The following is a 27189-nucleotide window of genomic DNA, read 5'->3' as shown; positions in this document are numbered from 1 at the left end:
ATGTCTGCTGGTACAACATGCTAATACACAGTGTCAAAAATGAGGTGATCTGCAGATGTCATCCATCACTTTGGTTTTCTTTGGTGTTAGTGATGATGCAGGTTTCCACACAACACTGTTGCTTGCTCTAAGGGTAAAAATGAAGCAGCCAAGGCTCATCTTCAGTTACAATCATCTTCAAAAGAAATCTCTTCACCTTTTGCCTCTAATGTCCTTTTGAGCACTACACAAACTTGTACATGAACCTTCGGATATTTTGGAGTAAGCAGTCTTGGACCTCACCACATACAAACACACTGTCATGTCAGTAGCGGCTGGTGGTCAAAATAATGAGTGTGCTACAATCTCTTTATCGGCCTACTGTATACACCTATATGCATTTATCTTAATTTGAGACTTGCCTAGTGACGAAATATGGAGTTCCTTCCTACTGCAGAAGTTGTCAATTACCCTGGTGTTAAACGTTAAATCCCTCCATCCTGGACATTATGCTCTTTTCTATTGACTGTATTGCAAGAGCAGTGAGGCGATCCTGGGACATAGTGTTCCTTAAAAACGTTTTTATGCGTTTCAAGCAAGAAAAACATCTTTCTGGCTCAGCAGTGGTCATTGGTGTTGTAACCAAAATATTTAACAACTTCGTTACTTCACAGAATGGATCCCGTGAATTGTTGGAGACTATGTTTTGTAACAATTGAACAGCCATCTATATTTCGGAAGTCGGATCTTCCATATAGAACTCCAAGTTGTGTCTTTAACATTCTTTTGTTCAGTACAGTATAGCTGTTGACAGCAACTTCAAGTTCGCGTTCAGGAAAATTATGCAAAAAATTGTCAAAAAATTCGCTGTTTAACAATTTTGTTGCATCTAGGTAGCTTAAAGATTGGAAACGATGAGTAGTTTCCTGAATTATACGGTTACATACCTCCTTGGCATCAATTTTCTGGGATTCAATTTTCCGTCGCTTGCTGATTGATTCAGGAGGTACCTCAAAAAACTGTTAGATGGCAGCAGCAGTCGAACATTTGAATTACCAAATACATTGTACATAGTTCCGAGTTCCTCCACAAACAAGCATTCTTTCCTTACGCTTTACTTTTGCAATCTCCAAGCTGTGTTGTGCTGAAGCTTACTACAGCACTTCCCAGCGCGTAAAAATAGCCAATCAGAGTAGTTATTTCAGCTTCGCACATGCGCATTAACTGTCTACATTCTCATGTAAGTTTTGAGTAGCACAACGAACCCCCTGAGGCACCAAAGAGCGAAGACTAAACACTCTATAACACGTCATGAACATAACAACAGGAAATTGTCAAATGGCAGATCGAATACTATGGCATTGCAAACACTTTATTTGAGCAAAAAATATCATTGTGCTGTAGCACTGTAGCACATCAGGACGAGCTGCCCCTGTGTCATGTGCAGTTTTTCTGTTGCTAATGTGTGGGAATATCTAGTGTAATAGAATGCACAGGATCTCTGACACCTTTCTTAATGTTATTTGTATATCATCCAGCAGCAGTTTAATGTTCACGTCCATGAGAGCTATGATTGGAGCCCTGGACTAGTATCTTTTGATGATTATTTCTTCATTTTTTTTAACCACCTACGATCAGTACAATAGAAGGATGGAACAGATTCCCACAAGCCTAATGTAACATTTCATATGTCTCTGCGCACAGTTTTTTAAGACACAAGCAAAATTTCAGAGCACAATATTGTTCTTTATGTGTGAACTCCATTGTGCTATCTGTGAATCTACAGTAAACATGTTTCAACTTGAATGTTTGTCACAGGTTAGAACTGCAAATAAACTGAATGATATTAATACGTAATAGATGTATTAGTATCTCTATTTTTTTTTCTACAGTTACTATATTAACAATATAGCACAAAATTTAAATTTAAATTTCAAAACAGTGCGAGTAAAAAAGTAATCATTTATTATTGAACAGCCCTTGTAAAATAGGCTATTTTTCTCTTCTTTTTGTGTGTGTGTGTGTGTGTGTGTGCGCGCGCTCGCTCTCTCTCTCTCTCTCTTTCTCTCTCTCTCGCTCAAAATGTACATCTTCCATTCCAGGAGTGATTTTAATATGATGTAACACAGTTTCTTCAGAAGCTGAAAATGCTTACGTTGCTGGCTTTAAAATAATTGCAATGTGATAATAAATACGGGACATTTAATCAAAATTGTCTGTCATTCATCACTGTGCTTTATATTTTTGCTAGTGTTAAGGCTGGTTCACAATAAACCGGGAACGAGAACCAGAATGAAAATGAGAAGCAGAGGATATGAATATGAAAATTTTTTATTCACAATAAACCGAGAACATAGACGACTATGCATATCGATATGTATGTCAATAACGATATGTAAAGTCGATATTACGCATTCTGATGTTATTTGTGTATAATTGACCAATGGAGTTCTCTCATGAGTACAAGGCAGCCAACGTAAACACAGGTTAACCAACTACGGTACTATAAATATGCCCATGCATCTTTATTATCACAATCTATTTTAAGTCTACCATAACGTAAAATAATTAGAGAAGAAACATTTGTAATAGAACAAAAATGAACACAACAGTAGTTATTGAATTGAAGCATGACTATGTAGTGTGTAATACAACCAATACAGTCATAAAATATGATTCACTTACGATTGGTGTTCAAAGATGCAGCTATTGAAAGACACATATTCTCCTTCATTTTGTCATCCTTATACAAGGCTCACCGCTTATCGTAAACGTGAGGATTTTCCTCAACACTCAATATTAGAATCTCATCAAATAAAACTTGCTCCATGATGCACAGCACAGAACGAAATAATGCATAGGTTATGTCACGGTCTTCTTGCTACAAAATATACGACGAGAAAATAGCTTTTAGATGGCAATAGAATGAATCTAGTGGACTGTGATTGGAAACGTGAATGCCAAAGTTGAAACTTGGTCAACTCTCCGTTCCCGATCTCGGGCTCCGGCAAGCTTTTCGTTAATTGTGAATGCTCACATTTAAATGTACACTTTTTAACAATTTTACCATTTTCGTTTTCGTTCCGATTCTCGTTTTCGGTTTATTGTGAACCAGCCTTTAGTTTTATAGGTATTTATTATTGAATTGATGCTACAGATGTGTAACATGTTTTCATTTCAGTACTTACCACCTGGACAAATGGTAGTTTCACCAATTATTGAACGTGGAGATTGGTATCTGATAATTCTGTACGCTTTATCCAATGTTTGCACAACACCTATAAGCCTGCTGGGATGTTGCATTGCAGTATCCTATATGTCATGGACAGTACTGAAACTCACAAAGATCTTAGCAAAAGGTAGGCAATAAACAATACACTTTTTCATTATGCAGTACATATTATACGAATATAAAGTTGAGAGACTGTCAAAGAGCTCACATTGAAACCCTCTCTCAAACTACGCATATTGTTGAATCTCCACAGCAGATGGACAAATGCAAAAATATGTGCTTATATTATAACAAACTCTAAGGTTGCGAAATTAAAGTTTGAATAAAATATTGTTAAAAAATTGAGTTGTCTAGGTCTTGAATAGATAGTGCTCACCCAGCTAGTGATTTAACTAAAGCATTTGATTGTAGATCAAAACATGTTGATAAATAAATTAAAGTTTTATGATGTTAAAGATATTATATGATATGATATTGTATACATGAATCACATTATTAAGGAATGGAGATTGAAACCATATGGAAGTATACCGATAAGTCGTTTGTCCCAAATAGATACCCTATTATTGGCTGATGACATTGTGTTTATGGCAACTTCAGAAGATAATTTACAACATTTGGTTTACAACTTTAATCAAATGGCAGAAAGTTTCAATATGGAAATTTCAACTGACAGATCTAAAGTGATGGCTTTTTTAAGAAAGGAACCAGTCCGTAGCAAAATTTGCATCAATAATAAGATCATTGAACAAGTCAAAAATTTTAGTTATCTCGGTTACCAGAATTCATATGAAGAAGAAAAGAATTTGAATGAAAAATTATTAAATTCAGCAGAGCAATGGGGATAATTAATCAGATATTCAAACCAACCTTAGTACAAAAACACACGCACACCAGAATTTATAAAACATTGGCCAGACCTATACTCTGTTTTGGTAGTGAAGCTTGGACGATTCGTAATATTGATTCACAAAGATTAACAGTGGGAGAAATTAGATTTATGCATCGTACAGCAGGATACACGAGAATGGATCACATTAAAAATGTTGACATTATGAAAGAACTGCAGATTGAACCGATTACGGAATACCTACAGAAATACAGACAAAACTGGAGATCACATGTGATCAGAATGCCTCATTTTAGAATTCCATGCCAAATTTTAAATTACCATCTTGTGGGCAAGAGATTCTTGGGCAGACCGTTCAAGCATTGGCAAGAGACCGTAACAGGCCACTAGGCCCAATACATGCAAGGATGATGATGATGATGATGATAAAGATGAAATCGTAGGTTGGATTACATCCTACTTATCAAATAGAAAATTTAAAATGGAAGTAATGATACCAAATAGTTATAGAGTTACCAACTAAATATTTAGGAATATTAAGCATGGAGTTCCCCAGGGATCAGTTTTAGGCCCATTATTGTTTCTAGTTGATATTAATGATTTAGCCTCAACCATAAATAATCTATCTCCGGTAATTTTATTTGTAGATGATACAAGAGCGGTTATCTCAAGTAAAAAATATGATCACTTTATATACACTTCTAATACAGTGTTAAATCTAATGAATGTATGGTTTAATAACTCAGCAATTAATGTTTATAAAACCAGTGTAATCAAATTTAGTTTACATAATAGTGCTCAGTTTTCGTACAATATTAGATTAATTAGTGGAATCTATATCAAAGAATCTATAAGTGCAGTATCTTGGTTTGGAATTCAATAATCATTTCAATTGGAAAAAAACACACGGAATATATTACTCCTAAATTGAGCTCTGCCTGCTATGTATTAAGATGCTTATTTTCAATTGGCAGTATAAACATGCTTGAAGTAGCAAAATATGCATATTTTCATTCTGTAATGAAATACAGATTAATATTCTCGAGCAACTCATCTGAAGCTAAACATATTTTTGTTTTACAAAAGAAAACCCTAAGGATAATGAAAGGTGTGCACAAAAGGACACCATGTAAAATGTTTTTCCAAATTTTAACTATTGACCTTACCTTGTGGGTACATCTTTCCCTGATGATGTTTAACATTCATCATTTTAATATAAAACACAAGTCAGATCGCCATTTATCCTGTTAGTCTTAGTTGTTACAAGAAAGGAGTCCACTCTTCATGTATTACAGTCTTCATTGCATTGCGTAATTATTGTAAAGCTTTGAAGATTCAGGAGAAAATATTCAGAACAGAATTAACAAAAATTCTCCATAGTCATACCTTATATCAACTGATGAATTAATGTTTATACTTGTTTCATTTGCAGAAGAATTTTACTTACAAAGAAGTGTGCACAAGAAACAACTAATTGAAAGGCCACATTAATTGTGCAAAATATAAATAATTTGTATTTCATTAATTGAATATTTTCAGCTTTATGAGATATTTCTTGTCATTCTGCTTCAAGGTGAGAAGATAAGTTCATATTGGAATTATTTTTAAACTGGTGCTTGCAACAATCATTGTTTTAAATTTTGCATTAATTTACGACGTCTAATATTGTAGCTCCTTTTTACAGAGAAGTTTTCTTGGAAAACATTTATTTTGCATCAACATTTGTGCCAGCAACTCCGAGAACAATGTTCGTAGTACACATTAGTTTGCTTCTTCTTTTGAAGCACTTTTTATTTTTCTGAGTAGTTTTTGCTCACCTGCTTCTTTGTGTTTTATAACTCACGCTGTAGCATTAAACTTTAAAAGAGCACGTTTGTAAAAGAATGGAGAACCTGATGCTTGTGGCCTTATTTGAAAAACTACGACTATATGGCAGAATTTTTTAGAGAATTAAGAAGGCTGTATTTCAGTTATAATTTAATTTTAAATATTAAATTCATGCATCTTAGGTTTTACATAGGTTATATACAAGCAAATGATTCTGAAATCTTTTAACATACAAAGTAAAATAAATGGACCTGTTCTTCCTTCCTTTCTTCTCACTTTTATAATTCTCAGTTATTTCTCTTCCTCGCTGTAACTTTTCATCCTTCTTTTTCAATCATTTCTCTTCCTTTTTTCCTTTGTTTCCTTCATTTCTTTCCACCTATCTTCCTGTCTCTCTTCTTCTTTTAAGTCTTTATTGCTTTGGCATCCTCCTGACGTCATAGGTGCAGTGATTGAGTCGCGATTTTTTATCATCATCCTTAATGTCGAGGATGGGATTCCTAATGAATCAGAGAGTTGTTTCTGATTAAGAATAATGTTTTCATCGTACTTCCAATTTTTCCGATACAGAAAGTGCGTTTCGTTTAACACTCATTGTAATCACACTCACAAACACTTCAGTACATTAAAGGACAACAGACTGACCAGAAAAAATTTCCAGCATTTTATTACGGCCAAGTGAGGAATGTTGTTTGGGAGAGAGGGTTAGCAAGAGGGTGAGGTATTGTAACTGTATGTAGACTTTAAATGTGCAGGTAAAGAGTCGAATAAGAGAGCGTAACAAGAGGGTGGGGTATTGTACAGTATGAAGGTTTAAGTGCGCATGTAAAGGATTGAATACCAGTATTTCAGGTTAATGGCACTAGTTAGTTCAATGGCCAAAATGTTTCATTGCTGTTACAGTACATTGCTGAAAATTACGTCGAAAATATTCCACAAAAACAGCATATTATGCAGGACTTGAGCACAATAAACGGGGTATTTTATAAAGGCGTTATATATGAAATATGCAGGGACCGAACAAAAAAAGTGTATTACACAGGATAGCGTAATAAGCTTGCACGTCTTATCGAGGTTTCACTGTAATATACATATTCCCAGCTGGGAGTTAATCTGGACACTCATGCAATCCATTTTATCTGCACAAGAATTTAGATATGACTTAAAAATAACTGCCTTCTTATGTAGCTTCTGAAAAACTGTTCTTTATGTTGACTTGTTGCACTTGATTTTAAGTAGTATTTAGCACAAGTATTGAGTTTGAGATTATCCCCTACTTCTTTCGTTTTTACCTCCTTTTTTCTTATATTTATCATTGTTTTCACCCTCACTTTTTTGGAGTGGTTGCTCTGATTTTGTTGCCTTTGGTGGTGGTTGCTGTTGTTTTTGTAGTATGTAACAATAATGTTCCTCTTTAATTTATTTAAGCTTATCTTTGTTTGAGAGGGAGAGGAATAAATATCAGACGTATGCTCTAACCCATGCAACCGATCTAACCTTTGGAAACTAGACATACTTCCGTTGCAATATCCACATTTCATGCTCATTAGCAATGTTCTCGAATATTATCACAAAATCCCAATACGACGTAAATTTTCACCAAAGAATTCGCGTAACCTATACACGCGACGCAAAATACAATCACCAGCAAATCCACTTCATATAATCTCGCTAAATAACCAAGGCGACCTACAATTCGCACCGTTTCACATAGTCCCACAACATAACCACGGCGACCAGGAATTCGAACCAATATACCTTCCAGAATATTCCACGAGTTAATATCTCTGGAAGCTAAATAAACTCGCTACACAAACTTAATACGTCGTATATTTAAGCCACTGGCGTAGCTCAGTCGGCTAAGACGCTTGCCTGCCGATCCAGAGTTGCGTTCAGGCGCGTGTTCGAGTCCCACTTGGGCTGATTACCTGGTTGGGTTTTTTCCGAGGTTTTCCCCAACCATAAGGCAAATGTCAGGTAATCTATGGCGAATCCTCGGCCTCATCTTGCTATCATTAATCCCATCGACGCTAAATAACATCGTAGTTGATACAGCGTCATTAAATAACCAAGTAAAATTTAAAAAAAAATCCTATATCTATACAGTTCCCAGTATGCATTAACAGTCTTATTGTAAATGAAATCCAGTTACGAAATTCACAAAATCTATAATACCAAAGTTATGTATGCCTCCAATTTTATCAAATATATAAAGAAACGATCTTGTCTGTACCCTCCTGGTTTCCTGAATAAACTTTCTAGAGAGTATATCGTATATGATGCAAGTTCCCTGAGTAAGTCTTGCAGATGACGTTGCCCCTACCATGCGAGTTTTCTGAGTAAACCGCCTGTCTGCCGGTAGTTCCAATGAAACCTCCGTTCTCCCTCTCCATGCTGCCTCGTATACATCTAGCCAATGGGAAGGACAATAGGAATAATGCATTCAAAGATGGCACTGTCATGCAATATGGCGAGATACAAAGAATCATGATGCTATAGTAGGCTCAGACAGTACATCTCACTTGATGATATGTGTCAGAGGAAGAATAATTGTTTGTGTACATCTGAAGTCTGGTTAGTGTAATATGTAGTTAGTCAGCAATATATGCAATGAAGGAGCAAAGGAACTGGCCACCATACCCTATTACATCTTGGCCTTGTTACCTCATAAGTGGTGTCTTCTTGGTGTTACTTGTGAGATTCAGACCTGTCTTCGGACAGTTGACTAAACAACAACAGTGTCTGGTAAAATGTTCATGTCCTAATTTTTTTTTTCATATTCTTGTATGTTTCTCCCTTCTCCCGCCCCCCCCCCCATTAATATTTCTATAACTACCATTGAACCGGGCTTTCCAGATATTATAGGAGACAATAGAGATGTTTTCCAAGAAACATTTGAAAAAACCTAGCCACCCATTCCACCAATATTCAGGACTTGCAATGGCAAGTGAAATCTCAAAATTCCCCTTTAGAGTCATTGCACTCGTAGTAACAATGAATTCGAGATGCTGAGACAAGATAAGACAAGTGGTTTCTATTCCACCTTTGTTTATTCTCTCGAATCCAGTGAGTCGTTTCAGTGTTGCCAATCTACTTATATACGTGTAAATTAATGTTTTAAATGGGTTTTAACCATCAATTTTGCTGCCTACATAATTTTTCCTCTTTCTGCAACTTGTGGATTTTTCATTGTACGAACAATATTAATTGACGGAAAGTATAATATTTTGCCAGGAAAGAAGTTTCTTGTGTTTTATTGTAACCAGTGTTGAGTCCAGCCATTACAAGAATGTTTTTTTCTCTTGAGTGTAAAAAATTTAGTTCCTTATTTCTTACACTCAGGTAAGGAGTTAATGATGCTTAAAATTGTTTAATTATGCAGATTTATTTTATATTATTTTATTTTATCTTATTTTGTAGCCTATTATAAGCAAAATTATGAATTTTGAAAGGCTTATTTTATAAACAATGGTGTAAACATGCTCGAAATGTTTTAGGAAATAAGATATTTCATTACTGTAATTTTCCATAGTTATCGTCCACGATGCAACCATTCAAATTTTGCACACTGTAACGTAGTACCTCGTTTATCCACATTTTTGCTGTACTGAAGTTTGAAGTCAAGTCACTGCAGCTGTCTATGAACAGTCTATGATACTTCTACAATGTTCTTTGAATGGTTGTATCAGCGAATAGGGATTATAAAGAATGGACACTTCACGTCGGTACCTTTGATGTAGCCAGACTGATTTCAATGACCTTCAAGCCAGCTAAAGCATGAGATTCTGCTTTCTCCCTAGAGTTGGCGCTGACATCACACCAGCTAGCAGTCGACACAGCAGAAATATAACACATATAATTAATACATCTACATACATTATGTACTCAAATAAAATAAATTGGATCCATAAAATAATAAATCCGTCATTAACTGTAATGTCTAGACTCTAGAGTTCCTTTATAATGAGAGATGAGACGTTGACCCCAACAACAATTAAAATATGTAATGATTTGATAGCGCTGAAAATGGAAAAACAAAACTCTGAGAAGTAAAATCATATACCTATATTATATTATATACAAATATTAAACGAATTCGATACTTAATTTTATAATGCATTATATTATTTTATAATATAATTTATTATATCTGAAATATAAAATATTATTATTACAACTAGTTTGTCACTGAGAAATAAGGAAAAGCTGTTAGCTTGAATATATTTGAAGCGAAGTGTTACTGGATTATGCAATAAGATAGGCGATGTTTGGATGCTGTGTCTCAATTCTATTCTCAATTATTATCTTAGCGTATGCTTGATTACACTAACCTCTAGAGCTTGAAAGTGGAACTAAACGCTGCACACAGAGAAACAAAACACAGGAAAATTCGCTCAGTGTCCATTCTTTATAATCCCTATTCGCTGGTTGTATCATGGATCATAGTCATGGGAAATTACGGTATGCTGATTTCATATTTTGTCAAAATAAATGTAATATTTTCCAAACATTTTCTTCATATTGTGCCGATCTGTAGCTAATATAATTTTCAATATGAAAAAGGAAGTGAATTGTTGTGAAAAGTATCATTGACACTAATTTTTTATGGTTCTCATTCCAGGTACTAGTGCACATCTCTTAGACAGAGAATTAGAACGGGCTGGCATATCTGAGGGAATAGCAATGGCACTTTTCGCTCTACAGACAGGACTGGTGGACTTGCCTATGCCTCAACGAATGGGCGCCATGTGTATAATCTTATTCATTGTTGTGGGTTCACTAGTGCAATCCATGCATGAGATAGTGGAACCCATAATGCTGGCTCTAAGTGCATCACACTCGCATTCTGTCCTCCGTCATGTCAGGATTCTTACAGTCTCTCTCTTTCTTCTGGTGTTCCCACTGTACATGACGTTCTTTCTCTGCCAGCTATTCGAGATCGATTTATGGACTCTTGTGATTATCTCGACATGTACTCTCACTTCTGTTCAGGTATGTCTTAAATTTAACATTTGTTAACATTGACATAGATAATATCGAGAGAAAGTGCTTGGGCATTTGGAAAGGATGCTCGTGTTTGTATCAAATGTTATTGTCAGTGACTACTCTCAACTTATAAATGGATCTCCACTAATTAACCCTTCAGCACTCAATAAATTTAAGAATGCAGTTATATTGTCAGACTCCAAAGCAGCTATTCTATCAATAGTCTCTAAACACACACCTTCATCTCAAACAGCAGAAATAACTAAAATGCTCTCTCAATTAATATCACTCAATAAAAGAATTGTATTCCAATGGATACCATCCCATTGTGGAATCCTGGGAAACGAGAATGCGGATCCATTAGCAAAGAAGGGCAGCAGTGCTACTTACAGACCTGTTACTAAATCTACATATTACTCTGTGAAAAGATTTATTAAATCTACATACTTAGACTTCAACAAGCAACATTTGATAACACAATCACAAAGGAAAAAATGGAACTCTCTGCATCATAATCCACAGTTAATTCCCGATTTACCACGCAAATTGTCTGTAGTTGCATTTAGATTGGCAACAGGCCATGATTGTTTGGCCAAACACCTGCATAGAATTGGAATATATCAGTCCCCTAACTGCCCATTGTGCAACTCAAATCAAGAAATGGATTCAGAACACCTCAAAATCTGTGCTTCAGTGGCTGGCCATGATAATATCTTTGAAAAATATTGGAGTGCAAGAGGTCAAATGACTTTATTGTCAAACGCCTGGCATTAGAAAACAACAACAACTTTTTCGTAATGTATTCAGTCATGTGGGGGATAGCTGTCACCCAAGTTATATTCTTGCTTTAGGGAATGAATTTGAACATTCTTTCCAATATCAATGGTTACTACGGATATTTTAAAATAAATATAAAAACAGTCTTGAAACAGAATTAATTTATTTATAACTATTGATAGGTCATTGAAGATCTCAGTACAATTAGTTGGTTATGAACCAAAAGGCAGCTTTTCAAGACAGCAAAAACAAAGTTTCTATTCGCTTTATTTTTTGGAACAGCATATTACATGAACTTCTAATACTACAAATGGGTTTATGAGAGAACAAATCACAGATTCTGATTCTATGAGGCAGGAATAGTAAGAAAGTTTGAAAATCCGAAAATGCCACATTTGGTCAATAACTCACTTATTGTTCTGAGGTCTTCAATTATTTATGTGTAAATTTCAAATACTTTCTACATTTACCCACAAAATTAACCCTGGAAACACGTTATAATCCTTGCTTTGTTGTGAAAATCTTTCTATACAATAATACCTGAATAGCTTGTGTCCTATTGTCCTTGGATTATCCTTCAAAAGTCTTTATTCCTGAATGCTTTCTATAGACATGTCTTTACGGTACCTAGTTATTTACAAGTAATTTACACAGATAACCCTCAAATGGTCGGCACATGTTCATTTTTAACATTTCACACACCATTTCTAGTCGTTTTGTCTCGAGACGCACAAAATTGGTAACAACGACCCCTGGATCCATTCCTTTGTTCTGGGGTTGGCGTAGCGGATTCTTGAATTCCCAGTAATACTTGAGAATATCTTCTAATCTCTGAAGGAATTTGATAAACGTAGATGTACAATCCTTCGAAGTTCAATAGAACAAATTACCCCTAAGGATATAGTATATAACTCACAAAAGTGATAATGAATACTTACTGAAACTTTGCAGAAACCATAATGTAAAAAATCGCGTCATTGACAGTTGTCATCCAGAAGAATAAAACCTTAGCTACACAAGTTATACGAGAAACTCCAAGACATAAACTTAAGAATATTATTATGTGAGCTTGGTTTGAAGGTACCTAAACCCTCACGGTTGTAAACCCTTTCTAGAAAATACAACAATGAAAACAAACACACTGGTTGGCAGGTGTCCCCCACGTGAGTACTGGAGGGTTAAATATGGAGTACTAAATATTAGGCCTATAAAAATATTACCTAAACTATTTAACAAGGTAATAGAGGGCGATCCAATTTTATCTGATTGGAAATTGTCATACATCAGTGCTTTATATAAAAAATAAAGGAAATAAAGAATATCCAGCAAGTTGTAGAAGGATTAGTGTCTTGGCTACTGTTAGAGAATTTTAAGTGCAATATAAGATCAGATTAGAGGAATTAATGAAACATAAAATATCAGATTTTATAATTTATGTTCCCTCTTTAGAAGAGAAAATAATTTTCGTCATGAAGAAGGAAGAACAAATTTCCTTTTCATCATCTGAATTTATCACTGAATTATGAAAATATCATATGACGTGAATACGTTCTACATAGAAAAATACATCATGTAATTACACTCATTTCCTTTATTTACTGAGAATAGTTGTGAAGATCTTTTGCTGGAATCTTGTTTCTGACAGATGAAACATAAAGCATTCATTGTACATTTATATTCCGCTAACTGTACTTTTTCTCTTCAGGTATTAGGTGCGTTGATTATATATGGACTCTTCATGTATGATGCACTGCAGAAGGACTGTAGTTGGGAGTCTTTAGACGATAATGTATATTTCACTCGTGCCATTATTCGTGTTCTGGAGTTCGTAGTAGCAGTGTTTGTCGTTGGATCAGGTCAGTACCTTTATGCCATTAAAATAAAAGAACCTTATTCAAACACTTGTGATGCCCCATTTCAATGACTGCGATTCTTTGTTAGCTAGTCTAAGTACCTATGTAGCTGACAGATTGCAACATGTTAATAATGCATGTATACGATTTGTCTGTAATACTAAAAAATTGGACCATGTAACACTGTCTCTCAAATTACTCTCGTGAATTCATTTGAGGAAAATAAGAATCATATATTCTCTGTCACTTCTATTCAAAATTCGACATACTTCTACTCCATATTATCTGGCATTATGGCTTCAGTTCCTCGCAACAACTCACAATCAGCATCAGTTGTTTCTTTGTCATCATCCTTCACAATCATTTCTGGAATTATTTATCTAGTGACGTCAGGGATTGCCAGACATTATTACTTACTTACAAATGGCTTTTAAGGAACCCGGAGGTTCATTGCTGCCCTCACATAAGCCTGCCATCGATCCCTATCCTGACCAAGATCAGTCCAGTCTCTACCATCATATTTCACCTCCCTCAAATCCATTTTTATATTATTTTCCCATCTGTAGATGGCCTCCCCAAAGGTCTTTTTCCTTGTAGCCTTTCAACTAACACTCTATATGCATTTAGACATTATTACAATTTAAAACTAAATTAGAAAAAGGTGTTTTATTGCATGAATTCGAGTTTTATTAAGTTGCCAGTTTTCATAACAATTAAATTGTGTTGTATATTATTAACTCTTTTATTATCTTTAATTTGAATTTGCAAATACATAATTATAACACATTAATTTTTTTTCAAAGACAGTTTTGGTCTGATAATTATAAATATTACAAAATCAATATATTATATTTATTTCCTTCAAATTACTTATCTTTTATTATAAACCATCAAGCCATTAAATTATGGCATAAAAATGGGTTGATAGTTTATAATAAAAGATAAGTAATTTGACGGAAATAAACAAATTTAAATATATTAATTTTGTAAAACACATTAAGTCAAGAATATTACTTATGGCTTTTAGAGAACTCGGACGTTCATTGCCGCCCTCACATAAGCCCACCTTCGATCCCTATCCTGAGCAAGATTAATCCAGTCTCTACCATTATATCCCACCTCCCTCAAATCCATTTTAATATTATCCTCCCATCTACGTCTTGGCCTTCCCAAAGGTCTTTTTTCCCCTTCTGTCTCCCAACTAACACTATATGCATTTCTGGATTCACCATACGTGCTACGTGACCTGCCCATCTCATACGTCTGGATTTAATGTTCCTAATTATATCAAATGAGGAATACAATGTATGCAGTTCTTTCTGCATTGTGCAACTTTCTCCATCCTCCTGTAACTTCATTCCTCCTAGCTCCAAATATTTTCCTAAGCACCTTATTCTCGAACATTCTTAACCTCTGTTCCTCTCTCAAAGTGTGAGTCCAAGTTTCACAGCCATACAGAAGAACCAGTAATGTAATTGTTTTATAAATTCTAACTTTCAGCTTTCTTGAGAGCAGACTGAATGACAAAAAAGCTTCTCAGCCAAATAATAACAGGCATTTCCCATATTTATTCTGCGTTTAATTTCGTCTCAAGTGTCATTTATATTTGTTACTGTTGCTCCAAGATATTTGAATTTTTCCATCTCTTCAAAGGATAAATTTCCAGTTTTTATATTTCTATTGGCTGCAAAAGGGTATCTGTCGGATACAGGGGGGAGAGCCATTAATCCTTCCCATTGAAGGCTTTAAGGAACCAACCTGGACAAATACCCAATGTACCATCCCTACCTTCCCGTGGTGCAGCTGTTAGTAAGCATAATTTTACAAGCTGAACTAAAGGGAGGGGCTACTCATCCATTAGCACTGGTCAGCTTGATGAGGTATTGAATGAATTTGGTATAATTTTCCTCTATCCAGTACCTAATTCCCTCTTTGCCCTTTCCTATCCAGTCCTCTGACTGAACTCTTACTTTCTTCGACCCCGACGGCATTAGAGCATTCGAGGCCTAGGGGTTCATTTCCCTTTCCTTCCTCCTCTTTCTACTTTTCTGTTCCTAGTGCTGACCTGCTATGGCACTAAAATCGTCCTCCAGTGGCCTAAGGAGGGAAAGCTGGTGATCAACAAGATCTCCCAGCTAGGTCCAGTGGACCCGTCGACCAACAGCAGGTGTGGTCCTCCAGACATTCTGGGGGTTGTGTGTGAATGAAGTAGCCACCAAAACGTTAAAATATGGTGTTCACTTAAATCGGCTACAACTTGCCATTTAACTCCAATATGAAATGAGTACCATTAAGGTAAAATTATCCAGAGGTAAAATAGTCCCCCAATCGGATCTCCAGGCGGAGACTACTTTAATGGTACAGAATCAACTAAACATCTTACAATGGATTGCTGGCGGTATAACATCAGCCAAGAAGACTGAACTAGCCAATATACTCTCAGATAATAATATAGATATCTTCCTTATTCAAGAAGCAAACCTTAATGCTGACCAATTAAAATATTTTAATTTTAAAGGTTTTAATATGAAACTGTTACCCAAAGGTAGACAGATCAGTAGTGGAATTCTCGCAGATACATCAAAGAAATTAATTACAAATTTTCAAATCATAAAAGAAATGGATAATCAAGACAAATTAGAACTAATAAAAATTGAATTATGGAAAAATCAACAACATTTCAAAAATCTACAGTGCCTATAACCCACCTAATAATCCTCTTGATCTAACTTTGTTTGATATACAACCTAAAACTATCATAATTGGTGACTTTAACGCCCACTCCCAACTTTGGGGCTACGATAATGTAAACCAACCTGGAAAAATGATCATGGACCTCCTAAATACTACAACCGCAGAACTTGTCTACAGAAAAAAGAAGATCCCCCTACTTTCATTCATTATTCTGGTTCTGGTACAAATCCAGACTTATTACTAGTAACATCAGATATCCGTCACGAAACCAAGAAAAAAATAATTGAAGACCCTGGATCTGGCCATAGAGTCATCATTGCTTCTATCCATCTCCACCAAAACCGAAGAAAAGAACCCTCCAATAACAAAACAACATGGAACTTTAAGAAAGCTAATTGGAAACTATTTACAACAGAACTCGACGAACACCTCATGGTCAACATACCACTAATGGAAAATACAAACTCAGATAGATTGAACAAATATTTCTGTGAATCTCTTCTTAAAATTGCAAAAAAGCACATTCCACGAGGAAAACCAAAAAAATATACCCCATTCTGGACAGAAAACCTGAATTTATTGAAACAAGATAGAGATAAAGCAAGAACCAAAGCAGAACATAGCAAAACACCAGAAGATACTCAAGATTGGAGGAAGAAGACTGCCATTCTTAAAAAAGCAATCATAACAGCAAAAAAGAACAGTTTCAATAAATTTATTGAAAATATTAATTACAGAACCGATAGCGCTAAAACATATAAATTTCTGAAGAATATTTCCAATACACAGGAAAATACTAGCCAACCTATTATTCATAATAACAAAACACTAACAGATAGTAGAGATATAGCAAACGCATTTAATAAACACTACTCAAACTCTCACAGATTACATCCCAATATCAAAAAAACTGACAAATTTATCAAAAGAGAATTACATAAAAATAATAAAAACAATATTACTAGTACAAAACCTGAAATATTTCATCAAAATTTTACTTCCAAAGAATTAACTCTAGCTATACAAAATTTAAAAACCAAGAAATCTCTTGGCCCCGACAACATTCATTCCGAATTTTTTAAACATCTGGGGGAAAAAGCCAAGTCTGTACTTTTATCCATTTTCAATTTATCATGGAACACCTCAATTCCTGCAGCTTGGAAAAAAACAATCATTGTACCAATTTACAAAAAAGGGAAACCTGCTCATGGTGTTAATAGTTATCGACCAATAGCACTATTAAGCATGATAGCAAAAACCATGGAGTCCATGATCTCCAACAGGTTAACTTGGTATTTAGAATCCCAAAATCTTTTATCACCAAGACAAGCCGGTTTTCGACAACTACACTCTACCAATGAACAAGTCATACGCCTCGACCAAGAAATAAAAGACAGTTTTAACAAGAAAGAAGATACCTTGACAATATTTATTGACTTTCAGTTAGCATATGACTCTGTTTGGAGAAATAAATTATTACTAAAACTCCAGAAATTAGGTATCTCCGGCAATATGTTCAGATGGATATCAGAATTCCTTAGTCAAAGATTCATTGCCACTAAATTCAATAACTCACTGTCTAGTTACAGACAAACATATCGAGATCTACCTCAGGGCGCTGTCCTCAGCACAACTTTATTCAATATTTATATAAATGACTTACCCTCCCTATTAGAGGAATCAAACATGAAAACAGCACTATTTGCAGATGATATAGTTTTGTGGACTTCCGGATCTTACAGACATAGAGACAAAATTCTGCTCTTAAAGCTCTAAATCAACTACATGAATGGAATACATCAAATTTGATGACACTCAATTTAAGCACAAGTAACTACCAAATATTTTCACTCGGTAAAAAAGAAAGAGAATTCAATGTCCAATACAATGGCCAACACCTTCCTAGGATTTATGAATCCAAATATCTTGGAGTTATTTTCGATAGTAAGTTAACATGGAGCAACCATTTGAAATATATTTCTGGAAAAGCTCGTAAAAGATTCTCCTTTCTAAAAAGACTAGCAAGAAAGAAATGGGGATGCTCTAGGAATACTTTGAACACTACATACAAAATGTTTATACAGCCAGTGCTGACATACTGCGGAGAAATTTTAATTACTTCACCTTTCATAAACGACATAGAATATGTTCAAAACCAAGCTCTCAGACTCATTACTGATGGAATCAAAACAACTCCAATAGATTCTATGAGATTCCTCACTAATATTAACAGCATCAAAATGACAATAGAAGAAAAAGCACTGATTCAATATGAAAAACTTATCAGATTACCAGGAAACAATTGGCATTCATACAGTCCTGTAGATTGAAAACTCAAAAAAGTTTCATATCCATTGTTCAAGAATTAAAACAGAAAATCAATATCCCGAATTTAAAAGAAAACTTACAAATTAAACCAAACCCTTTAACTCTATTAAATATAGAATATAATCTAAATTTAACAGAAGAAATACTGAAATCAGAAGTAAACATTGAAATACTGAAACAATTGCCTTTAGAGACAATTAATATTAGGTACCCTCCACAAAACTGGCTTCATTTGTACACCGACGGATCCTTGATCTCCAGAGAACAAGGTGCCGGTGCAGGTGTTACGTGCTGTCTCTTCTCACTTTATAGATCTCTTGGATATGGAACAACAAGTTTTGATGGTGAAATCATTGCAATAGGTGAAAGTCTCAGGAATCTTCTATGCCACATCAATAAATTTAGGAATGCAGTTATATTGTCAGACTCCAAAGCAGCTATTCTATCAATCATCTCTAAACACACACCTTCATCTCAAACAGCAGAAATAACTAAAATGCTCTCTCAATTAATATCACTCAATAAAAGAATTGTATTCCAATGGATACCATCCCATTGTGGAATCCTGGGAAATGAGAATGCGGATGCTTTAGCAAAGAAGGGCAGCACTGCTACTTACAGACCTGTTACTAAATCTATGTATTACTCTGTGAAGAGATTTATTAAATCTACATACTTAGACTTCAACAAACAAAATTTGATAACTCAATCCCAAGGGAAAAAATGGAACTCTCTGCATCATAATCCACAGTTAATTCCCGATTTAGCACGAAAATCGTCTGTAGCTGCATTTAGATTGGCAACAGGCCATGACTGTTTGGCCAAACACCTGCATAGAATTGGACTATATCAGTCCCCTTACTGCCCATTGTGCAACTCAAATCAAGAAATGGATTCAGAACACCTCAAAATCTGTGCTTCAGTGGCTGGTCATGATAATATCTTTGAAAAATATTGGAGTGCAAGAGGTCAAATGACTTTATTGTCAAACACCTGGCATTAGAAAACAACAACATATTTCTATTTCGTACAATGTTCGGGTCACGAGATATAATCATATACTTTGTCCTTTCGGAATTTACTTCTAAACCCATCTCTTTACTTCTGAGAAAAGGGCGTTTTTCTTCTTACAAAACTGAATCCTCAAAATATTATTTTTAGTAAATTGTTTCTCTTTAAGTGTATTTCATTTTCCAATTTTCAGTGCATACACATACATTATATATGCCTTTTTCTCAGGAGTAATATTTTTTACTTAATGTGTTTTGCTTGTAAACTGACAGACAGTTCTGATTAAAATGCCATTATTTCTTTTGTAGATTGTGTCACTTAAATTTTGCCATTAGTATTGTAGATTAAAAATTATTAATTATTTTTTTTAGTTCTTTCTGTATGTTTTACTTATAATTGTATATCTATTGGTGTGGAAGAGACGGCCTACTGGCCTTAACTCCACTAGAATGAATGAATAAATAAATATTTTTTTTTTTTTAAGGAATCCATGAATCTCTGTTACTGTCTTCAGAAGGACGTCCATGGTCATGGCTGAATGGATCAGCATTGGCTGTACATTGTTATTTTAATGTGTACCAGCGTTTACAATCCGGATGGCGGTGTTTTCTCCTTAGACGTGAAGCAGCACGTAAGATTCTTTCATTACCATGTGCCAGTGCAGATGAGCTCAAGTCTCATTCACACGATGTCTGTGCCATATGTTACTTCGAAATGAAGACAGCGTGTGTAACACCGTGCCAACACCTCTTTCATGCTCAATGTCTCAAGAAGTGGCTTTATATTCAAGACAGATGTCCTCTGTGTTCTACGCAGATTACCACAGCTGCAAAGAACACAAATAAAGTACCTGAAAACAATGATCTTCCTGTGCAAGAAGATATAAATAGTGAAAATTTTGTAACTGTGAATACAAGTAATAGTTCAAATACTTTAAGACGCGACATTGATATCAGTTCAGTTACATCAACTGATAGCAATACTGGCACACCCATCTCTGTTAATTGTAAACACAGCTCAGTACCAGGATGCAGCGAGTGCAAAGACACAGTGCGATTCAACTCATTCGCAGCTTCTGGAAATGGTGCCAATGACTGTTCTGCCAAATAATATTCAGACTGATAATTTTTACATACCTATATTAAATTGAAATGTTACATTTTAATATCTTTACAGGTACGATTAATAAAAAATGCTTTGTATATATCAAATGTAAAATAATATCATCCATTCATATTATCATTCACTCTGTCATGCTGCCCTGTGATGATGTGTCACTTAAAACTTTATAAACTATATATTTACTTATTAAATAAACAGATGAGCAATTTTTATTTTTTACAAAAAACTTTGGTGATTATACTGGCCATTGGATCTAAGATTTATAAGTTCAAATCTGGCCGAGGGCAATAAAATCCTTAGCATGGCTTGCTGTGGGAGGGAAGTAAAGCTGAACACTCCATGTCGTAAATTTATTGCATGTAAAATAACCTTGTCCCAGATAGAGGACCCTAGGCAAAATCTGCTGGTCATTTCTCAGCCACATTGCTGAATTTCGACTCAGAATAACTTCTATTTTTGAAAGTATTGTTAAGGTACAGTCACACGTCGCTACTTTTGCAGCGATGCAGTACAAAAAACTGTGCAACTCTCGTACTGCGACGTGTGAACAACGGTGCAACCCGAAAAGTAGCGGCTGCCGAACCTGCTGCTCGCTACTTTTTCATGCTGCGCGAACAGGGTTCTCAGGGTTGCAGCCGCAACATTTTTGATATCGGCTTTGTTGAAACTTTTGCTGCGGTTGCGACCAGTGTTGCCACCCATATGTGCCAATGATATTTTTATTGTTTGGATGTATTTTAATGTTAGATGTGATGAAAATAAATTATTTGTAACCGTTATTAAATGCACAACACAGTCTGAGCATATTTTCTGACGATATAATGCACTTTTTTAATTTTCTGTAGCGTAGTTTCAAACAGGAGGGTTGCCAACATTGATTACGTGAATATGCTGTTGGTTATCATTTAAGTATATAGGCGTTTTTAAAAGCTTTATTGTAAAAATAATGCCAATTTCTTAATACTAGTTAGGACAGAAAAGCAAATAATAGATAACTAAGCTTTCGCATGAGTTTATTAATAATGCGAACATAACCACAAAATGTATATTGAGAAGTCAACACGGAGATGGAAACCTGCAGCATGACTGCAGCTGCAAAAATAGAGCCTGGTGTGTGAACAGACTCGCAATCTCCAGTTGCAACTTTTGTAGCACTCAGGTTGCGCAGCACGAAAAGTAGCGTGCTACTTTTGGCTTAAGTGTGAACACGACACGCAACTTTTGCAGCTGCAGTACAAAAGTTGCGCAGCAAAAGTAGCGACGTGTGACCGTACCTTTAGATAAAATACTGCTGCTACCACTACATATATTTCCATCATCATCACTACATTTTTCCCATTTTCCTTTTGTTTATTTTAAACATAGATTTTAGAAGACACGTGATTAAATTATATAAAAATGACTTTTATTATTTCATATGAGATGAAAACATCTGATGTATCGAACAAGTTGGCATTTCGAAGGCCCTGGGTTCAAACCTGTGGCCAGCCAATCTGAGGTTTTTATGGTTTCCTTCAGTGACAAACGCAAATGCCTGATTGGGAATTTACATATCGCACCTCTGGAATATACTGTCATAACTCCCAAAAATTGAATTTTGAGTTACAGACAGATTTGTAATCTTTATTAATCTTCTATGAAACAGTAGAACTGTCCTATCTCTAAGTTCAAGTGCAAAGTCTACAGGACTCATACTGATACTTGGTAATCCTGATTTTTCATATGACTTTGAAATGTTTATCTTGCATTTACTCAAAATTAACTTTTAGTAGTTATGATAGTATTATTCTAGGGGTACGATGTCATGATTCAGCACACTAGGGAACCTGATTTTCACGAATTTCTGCTAATTGAGTCAAAGAGTTAAAATTTTTATAAGTGTGAATGAGAGTCATTCTGTATGCGATTTGTCGCGAATTTTGCTTTTTTTTTACGAATTTGACATTTTTTTTTTTTTTTAAGAATATCACAGTCTCGTTCATTCATTGGTCACGAAATTCCATTATTTTATTTTCTACAATGAAATATTCAAAATAAGTACATAAATGGATTTGTCTTTCATGTTTTATCATGTGGAAAGCATAGCTGCTCAGCTGTGGAAAATGAAAATCTGTGTGTTACGCATGTTCAATGCTTAGGTCTGTTACACACTACTATAATAAGAAATGTGTAAAAGATATTTACCACATTTTCAGCAAGAGTATACAACGAAGACTAGTTTGATAATTTGGCAGTCGAGCAGAAATGAACATAGACCTAATGTTTTTTTTTTTTTATTCACGTCACAGTTTTCTTCACCTAGGCCCGGTTTCTTCAACCTTTGTTAAATTATAACAGTGTGTTATTCCATTTTAACTGTCAACTTAACAGTTGAAGCATTTCTTCAACTACTGTTAGTACTAACAGGCTGTTAAAACCTATGTTAATTTAACTGCCCAATTTCAAGCAGTTAAATCATTTAACTCTCTGTTAGCATAGAAGTATCCAATATGGCTGGTGCGATAGATGCTGAACTTATATATCTTGATTATTTAGAAAATGATATCCATGAATACATAAACAGAGGGGATGATTTCTGTGATCTGACAGGCCAGAAGTTCATACAAAGTATAGGCGATTTTCTGCCAAACCTCACTTTTCGCTTTCAACATAGATCCGTTTATTTGTTTATTCTCATTAATTGGTTTATACAGCGAAAAAATTTCCAGCAGAAGGTTTCTTTCTAACGAAGAGAAATTAGTCCCAAGATTTCTTTTTGTTCCAGTGTTTTCCATTTCATAACAGCAATACCAATACGCCACTCCACGCTATCACAGTCTACTATATACAGTCACGAAGCTTGAGTTTTGAGGGTGCTAGAAACAATAGACTGTGATGGTACTATTTTGCATTGCCTGTAATGAGGCGATATTAGCGATCCTAGTGGTGAGCAACTACCTAATGTTTGCATATTTGCTACGTATTGAGCTTCACGACTGTATATAGTAGACTGTGACGCTACTGTGATACAGACGAGGAAAGAAGCAGAAATCAAACCTGAGAGAATAGAAAGACTTCTATCCTCTCTGAATCAAACAACGGAAACAAGCGAGAGTCGCAATTGTCAGAGTTCAGAAAACAGAAGTGAATCTATACTTGGTTTTAGGTTATGGTTAAACTCTAGAATCTCTGGTCCTAACAGAGAGTTAACAAACAGAATGTTAAAATGTGAAATGTAAAGTCGAAGAAACGCAATATTTTTAACAGCAATTCATACTTTTAACTTACAGTTAATTAATGCTATGTTAGGTGCATTTTAACAAAGGTTGAAGAAACCGGGCCCTAGTGTATAACAGGCCTTATAAATACCGGGGAAGCCTGTAGGTGATTGAGTATTTTATTACCTATTTTTAAAAAGTGATTTCAGTGTTTAAATTCAAATTTTTTCTTCATGGTTTACATGTTTAAATCAGGGTTGCCAGATTCTCTCGTTAGGGATCCAGGACAGGTGATGATACTGCATACCTTAAGGTGACTACACATTTGAATTAATTCAATTTATAATACAACTGATTTTATTTGTTTTATGTATTTCAACTAATTATATAGGGCCTAAACTTTCAAGTTTCTCAGATTTTTACTAGATTACGAAATTTCCTTGATAAAGTCTGGAAAAATAATGTAATAATACAACCTGACCTATACAGAAAAAATGCGTGACACAGTGTTTAAATCCTATCAATAATAAATCAACTTCCAAACAGAGTAAAGAATAGAAATACTACATAATATCTAATACATACTACAGTATTATCGTTTTTATTTCAATACAACCTGATAGGAGGTGCCAGATGGTGTTGGCAATGTTGAACAAGGTTGGGCAAGGTCTTGAAAAAATGAATAAGGAATTTTAAACATAATTTTATAGAAATGAGCAAGAAATTGTATTATGACTCAACTCAATCCAGGACACAGGACACACCATTAAAATCCAGGACGTTTGGCAACCCTGGTTTATTATTATTAATTTTCCAATGTGAAAAACCCTATTTCACCACGCTAGGTATGTTGGGGTTATTATACACAGAAGTACTTCAATAGTAATTATAAAGTTTTAAATATTAATACCGACTTTTTTCATGATTTACATACTTAAATAACTTTTTTCACGATTTACATATTTATATAACGACTTGTTTACGAATTACAGTAAGTTTTTATTTATCTACTTTGATGTATTTTATTCGCTGTTTTATGTTGTTCCTATTTGGCAGCGCTTTAATCACCTTCATTTCGTTGCATGTTCTTTTCCTTTATCTTAGCCAAATTCCAGGAAGTTGCCTCCTCTCTCCGAGATTTGCAGGGCAGTCATTGCAACAAGGTGCTAATTTTTAAGAAGTTGTGGTGCGAGTACGGTGGATAATATTTAAATGTCATTTTCTTTTAATTTTATGTCATTTTTCCATTAGTTTAAGGACATTTTAATGATCATTTTAAGTAGATTTTTAGGTCATCAACATCCGCCCCCTAGATATATAGTTCTTAAAGTATGTATAAATGAACTTAGTTCAATGTATAATTTGTTAGGAAAGCTTTTCATGTTTTACATTACTATTTTATGTTACTGTATATCTCTTTTTTTTTTTTTTTTTTTTTTTTTTTTTTTTTTTTTTTTTTTAATGAAGAAATTTTTGTGTTTCATTTTTCACATGGAAATGTGATTATGGAATAGCATCAGCATCTTGATGTATGACTGTGTTGTGGTATATGTTGTTGTTTTGTTTATTTTAAGATTAGTGAACTTTAATATTCTTACTTTTATTTTGTACGTTATTTGTTCTCCTTCTGTATCCTCTGGTTTTTTTCTTTGATATTCTGAAACAATAATGTACTGTATTTTATTCATGCTACTAAAATAAAAAAATGCGTGAATTTGATTTAAACTACTAATTTAGCTAAGTATTCATCCCACGTCACAGAAATGTTACTATTCAGGGAACAAAATAAAAGGCAAGAAGGAGGGCTCACGGTAAAATGCAGAATGTGGAAACATAAATATAGTATTTCTGAAAAAAAATGTCGAACAGAACCAATATTTGTATACTTTGGAGGGGGGGGGAGGTTTAATCGTAATTAAATAATAGGAAATAGGAAGAGAAACAATTAAATGGAACCTACACAAAGTTTGGGGGATCGTTAATAACTAGGGGGCGGATGTTGAAGAAAAGTCATTTTCTTATTTTTCACATTAGGATGATGCTGTTAATATAAAAATTCTTTCTATGGTAATATCAGAGTAAAAAATTAATTTCTTATATTGCATATTTTTACTTTTTTGAACTAATAGGTTATTTTTATATTGGAATATATCAGTCTCCTAACTGCCCATTGTGCAACTCAAACCAAGAAATGGATTCGGAACACCTCAAAATCTGTGCTTCAGTGGCTGGTCATGATAATATCTTTGAAAAATATTGGAGTGCAAGAGGTCAAATGACTTTATTGTCAAACGCCTGGCATTAGAAAACAAAAACATATTTCTTTCGGCATTTTTGGTCATTTTTAATACTTTGAAGAACTTTTAGATCATTTGGAATGCATTTTACTCTCTTCTTTACAGAAAGGCCTGTTAAATCTTTTTCTAAGCAAATAGATCATTAGTAATTACCTACTGAAGAAGTGCATAACAATGAAGTTTGAGTTTTATAGTTTGGAACAAACTCTAAAGTCCATCCGTCATTCCACTGAAGACTTCATCTCACAATGGAAGTCATATAAAATGCTTGACATCAGCTCAGTTTAAATGAAGACTTGACCGCTACTGTTTTTATGTCGGTACGAGAGTGTCTTTAGAATTTATGTTTGGAAGGGGGAAAACTTTCACCTCCTGAACATTAGGACATTGTGTCCCCGATATGGTTGGGAAGGGATGTATTGTAGCACACAGAAGACAGTATTTTTAACATACAGAATGCATGCTGTGCTCACAATTTGTTTTGTTATTCACATTCCTTCATCTGGAAAGTCTGGTAACAAAAGTGAATAGCCCAAGGAGGAGGACAGGGAGAATAAAGTCACTGACATGGACCACCCCTGATTGAAACATATTGCAAACTCTCATTAAAATCTATAGTTTTTCCTTAAAACTTTCATTTTGTTGCATGTTCTTTTCCTTTATATTAGTCAAATTCCAGAAGTTTCCTCCTCTCTCAGAGATTTGCAGGGCAGTCATTGAAACAAGGTGACTAATTTTTAAGAAGTTGATGTGCGAGTACTTTGAATAATATTTAAATGTCATTTTCTTTTAATTTCATGTAATTTTTCCATTACTTTAAGGCCATTTTATTGATCATTTTATGTAGATTTTTAGGTAATCAACATCCAAAGCCAAGACGTAGAAGGGAGGATAATATTAAAATGGATTTGAGGGAGGTGGGATCTATTGCTCAGGATAGGGACCAATGGCGGTCTTATGTGAGGGTGCCAATGAACCTACGGGTTCTCCAAAAGTCATTTGTAAGTACGTATTTTTGTTACGTACTATACATATT

The 27189-nt window shown here is 34.7% G+C and overlaps 1 protein-coding gene across 6 annotated transcripts in view; it reads left to right on the top strand.

The window, feature by feature from the left end:
* LOC138697705 (RING finger protein 145-like) overlaps positions 1-25575 on the top strand; it is a 30049-nt gene extending 4474 nt beyond the window's left edge. For all 6 annotated transcript variants that reach the window (XM_069823185.1, XM_069823181.1, XM_069823180.1 and 3 more), the window contains 4 exons: positions 3161-3338; positions 10510-10880; positions 13357-13507; positions 20022-25575. In XM_069823185.1, the coding sequence (XP_069679286.1) occupies positions 3161-3338; positions 10510-10880; positions 13357-13507; positions 20022-20647 (1326 nt within the window). In that variant the 3' untranslated portion in view covers positions 20648-25575. The remainder of the gene's footprint in view (positions 1-3160; positions 3339-10509; positions 10881-13356; positions 13508-20021) is intronic.
* The last annotated feature ends 1614 nt before the right edge of the window (positions 25576-27189 follow it).

Source organism: Periplaneta americana, chromosome 4 (genome assembly GCF_040183065.1).
Source record: "Periplaneta americana isolate PAMFEO1 chromosome 4, P.americana_PAMFEO1_priV1, whole genome shotgun sequence".
In the NCBI taxonomy this organism is placed as follows: domain Eukaryota; kingdom Metazoa; phylum Arthropoda; class Insecta; order Blattodea; family Blattidae; genus Periplaneta; species Periplaneta americana.
This window is presented reverse-complemented; position numbering and strand designations above follow the sequence as displayed.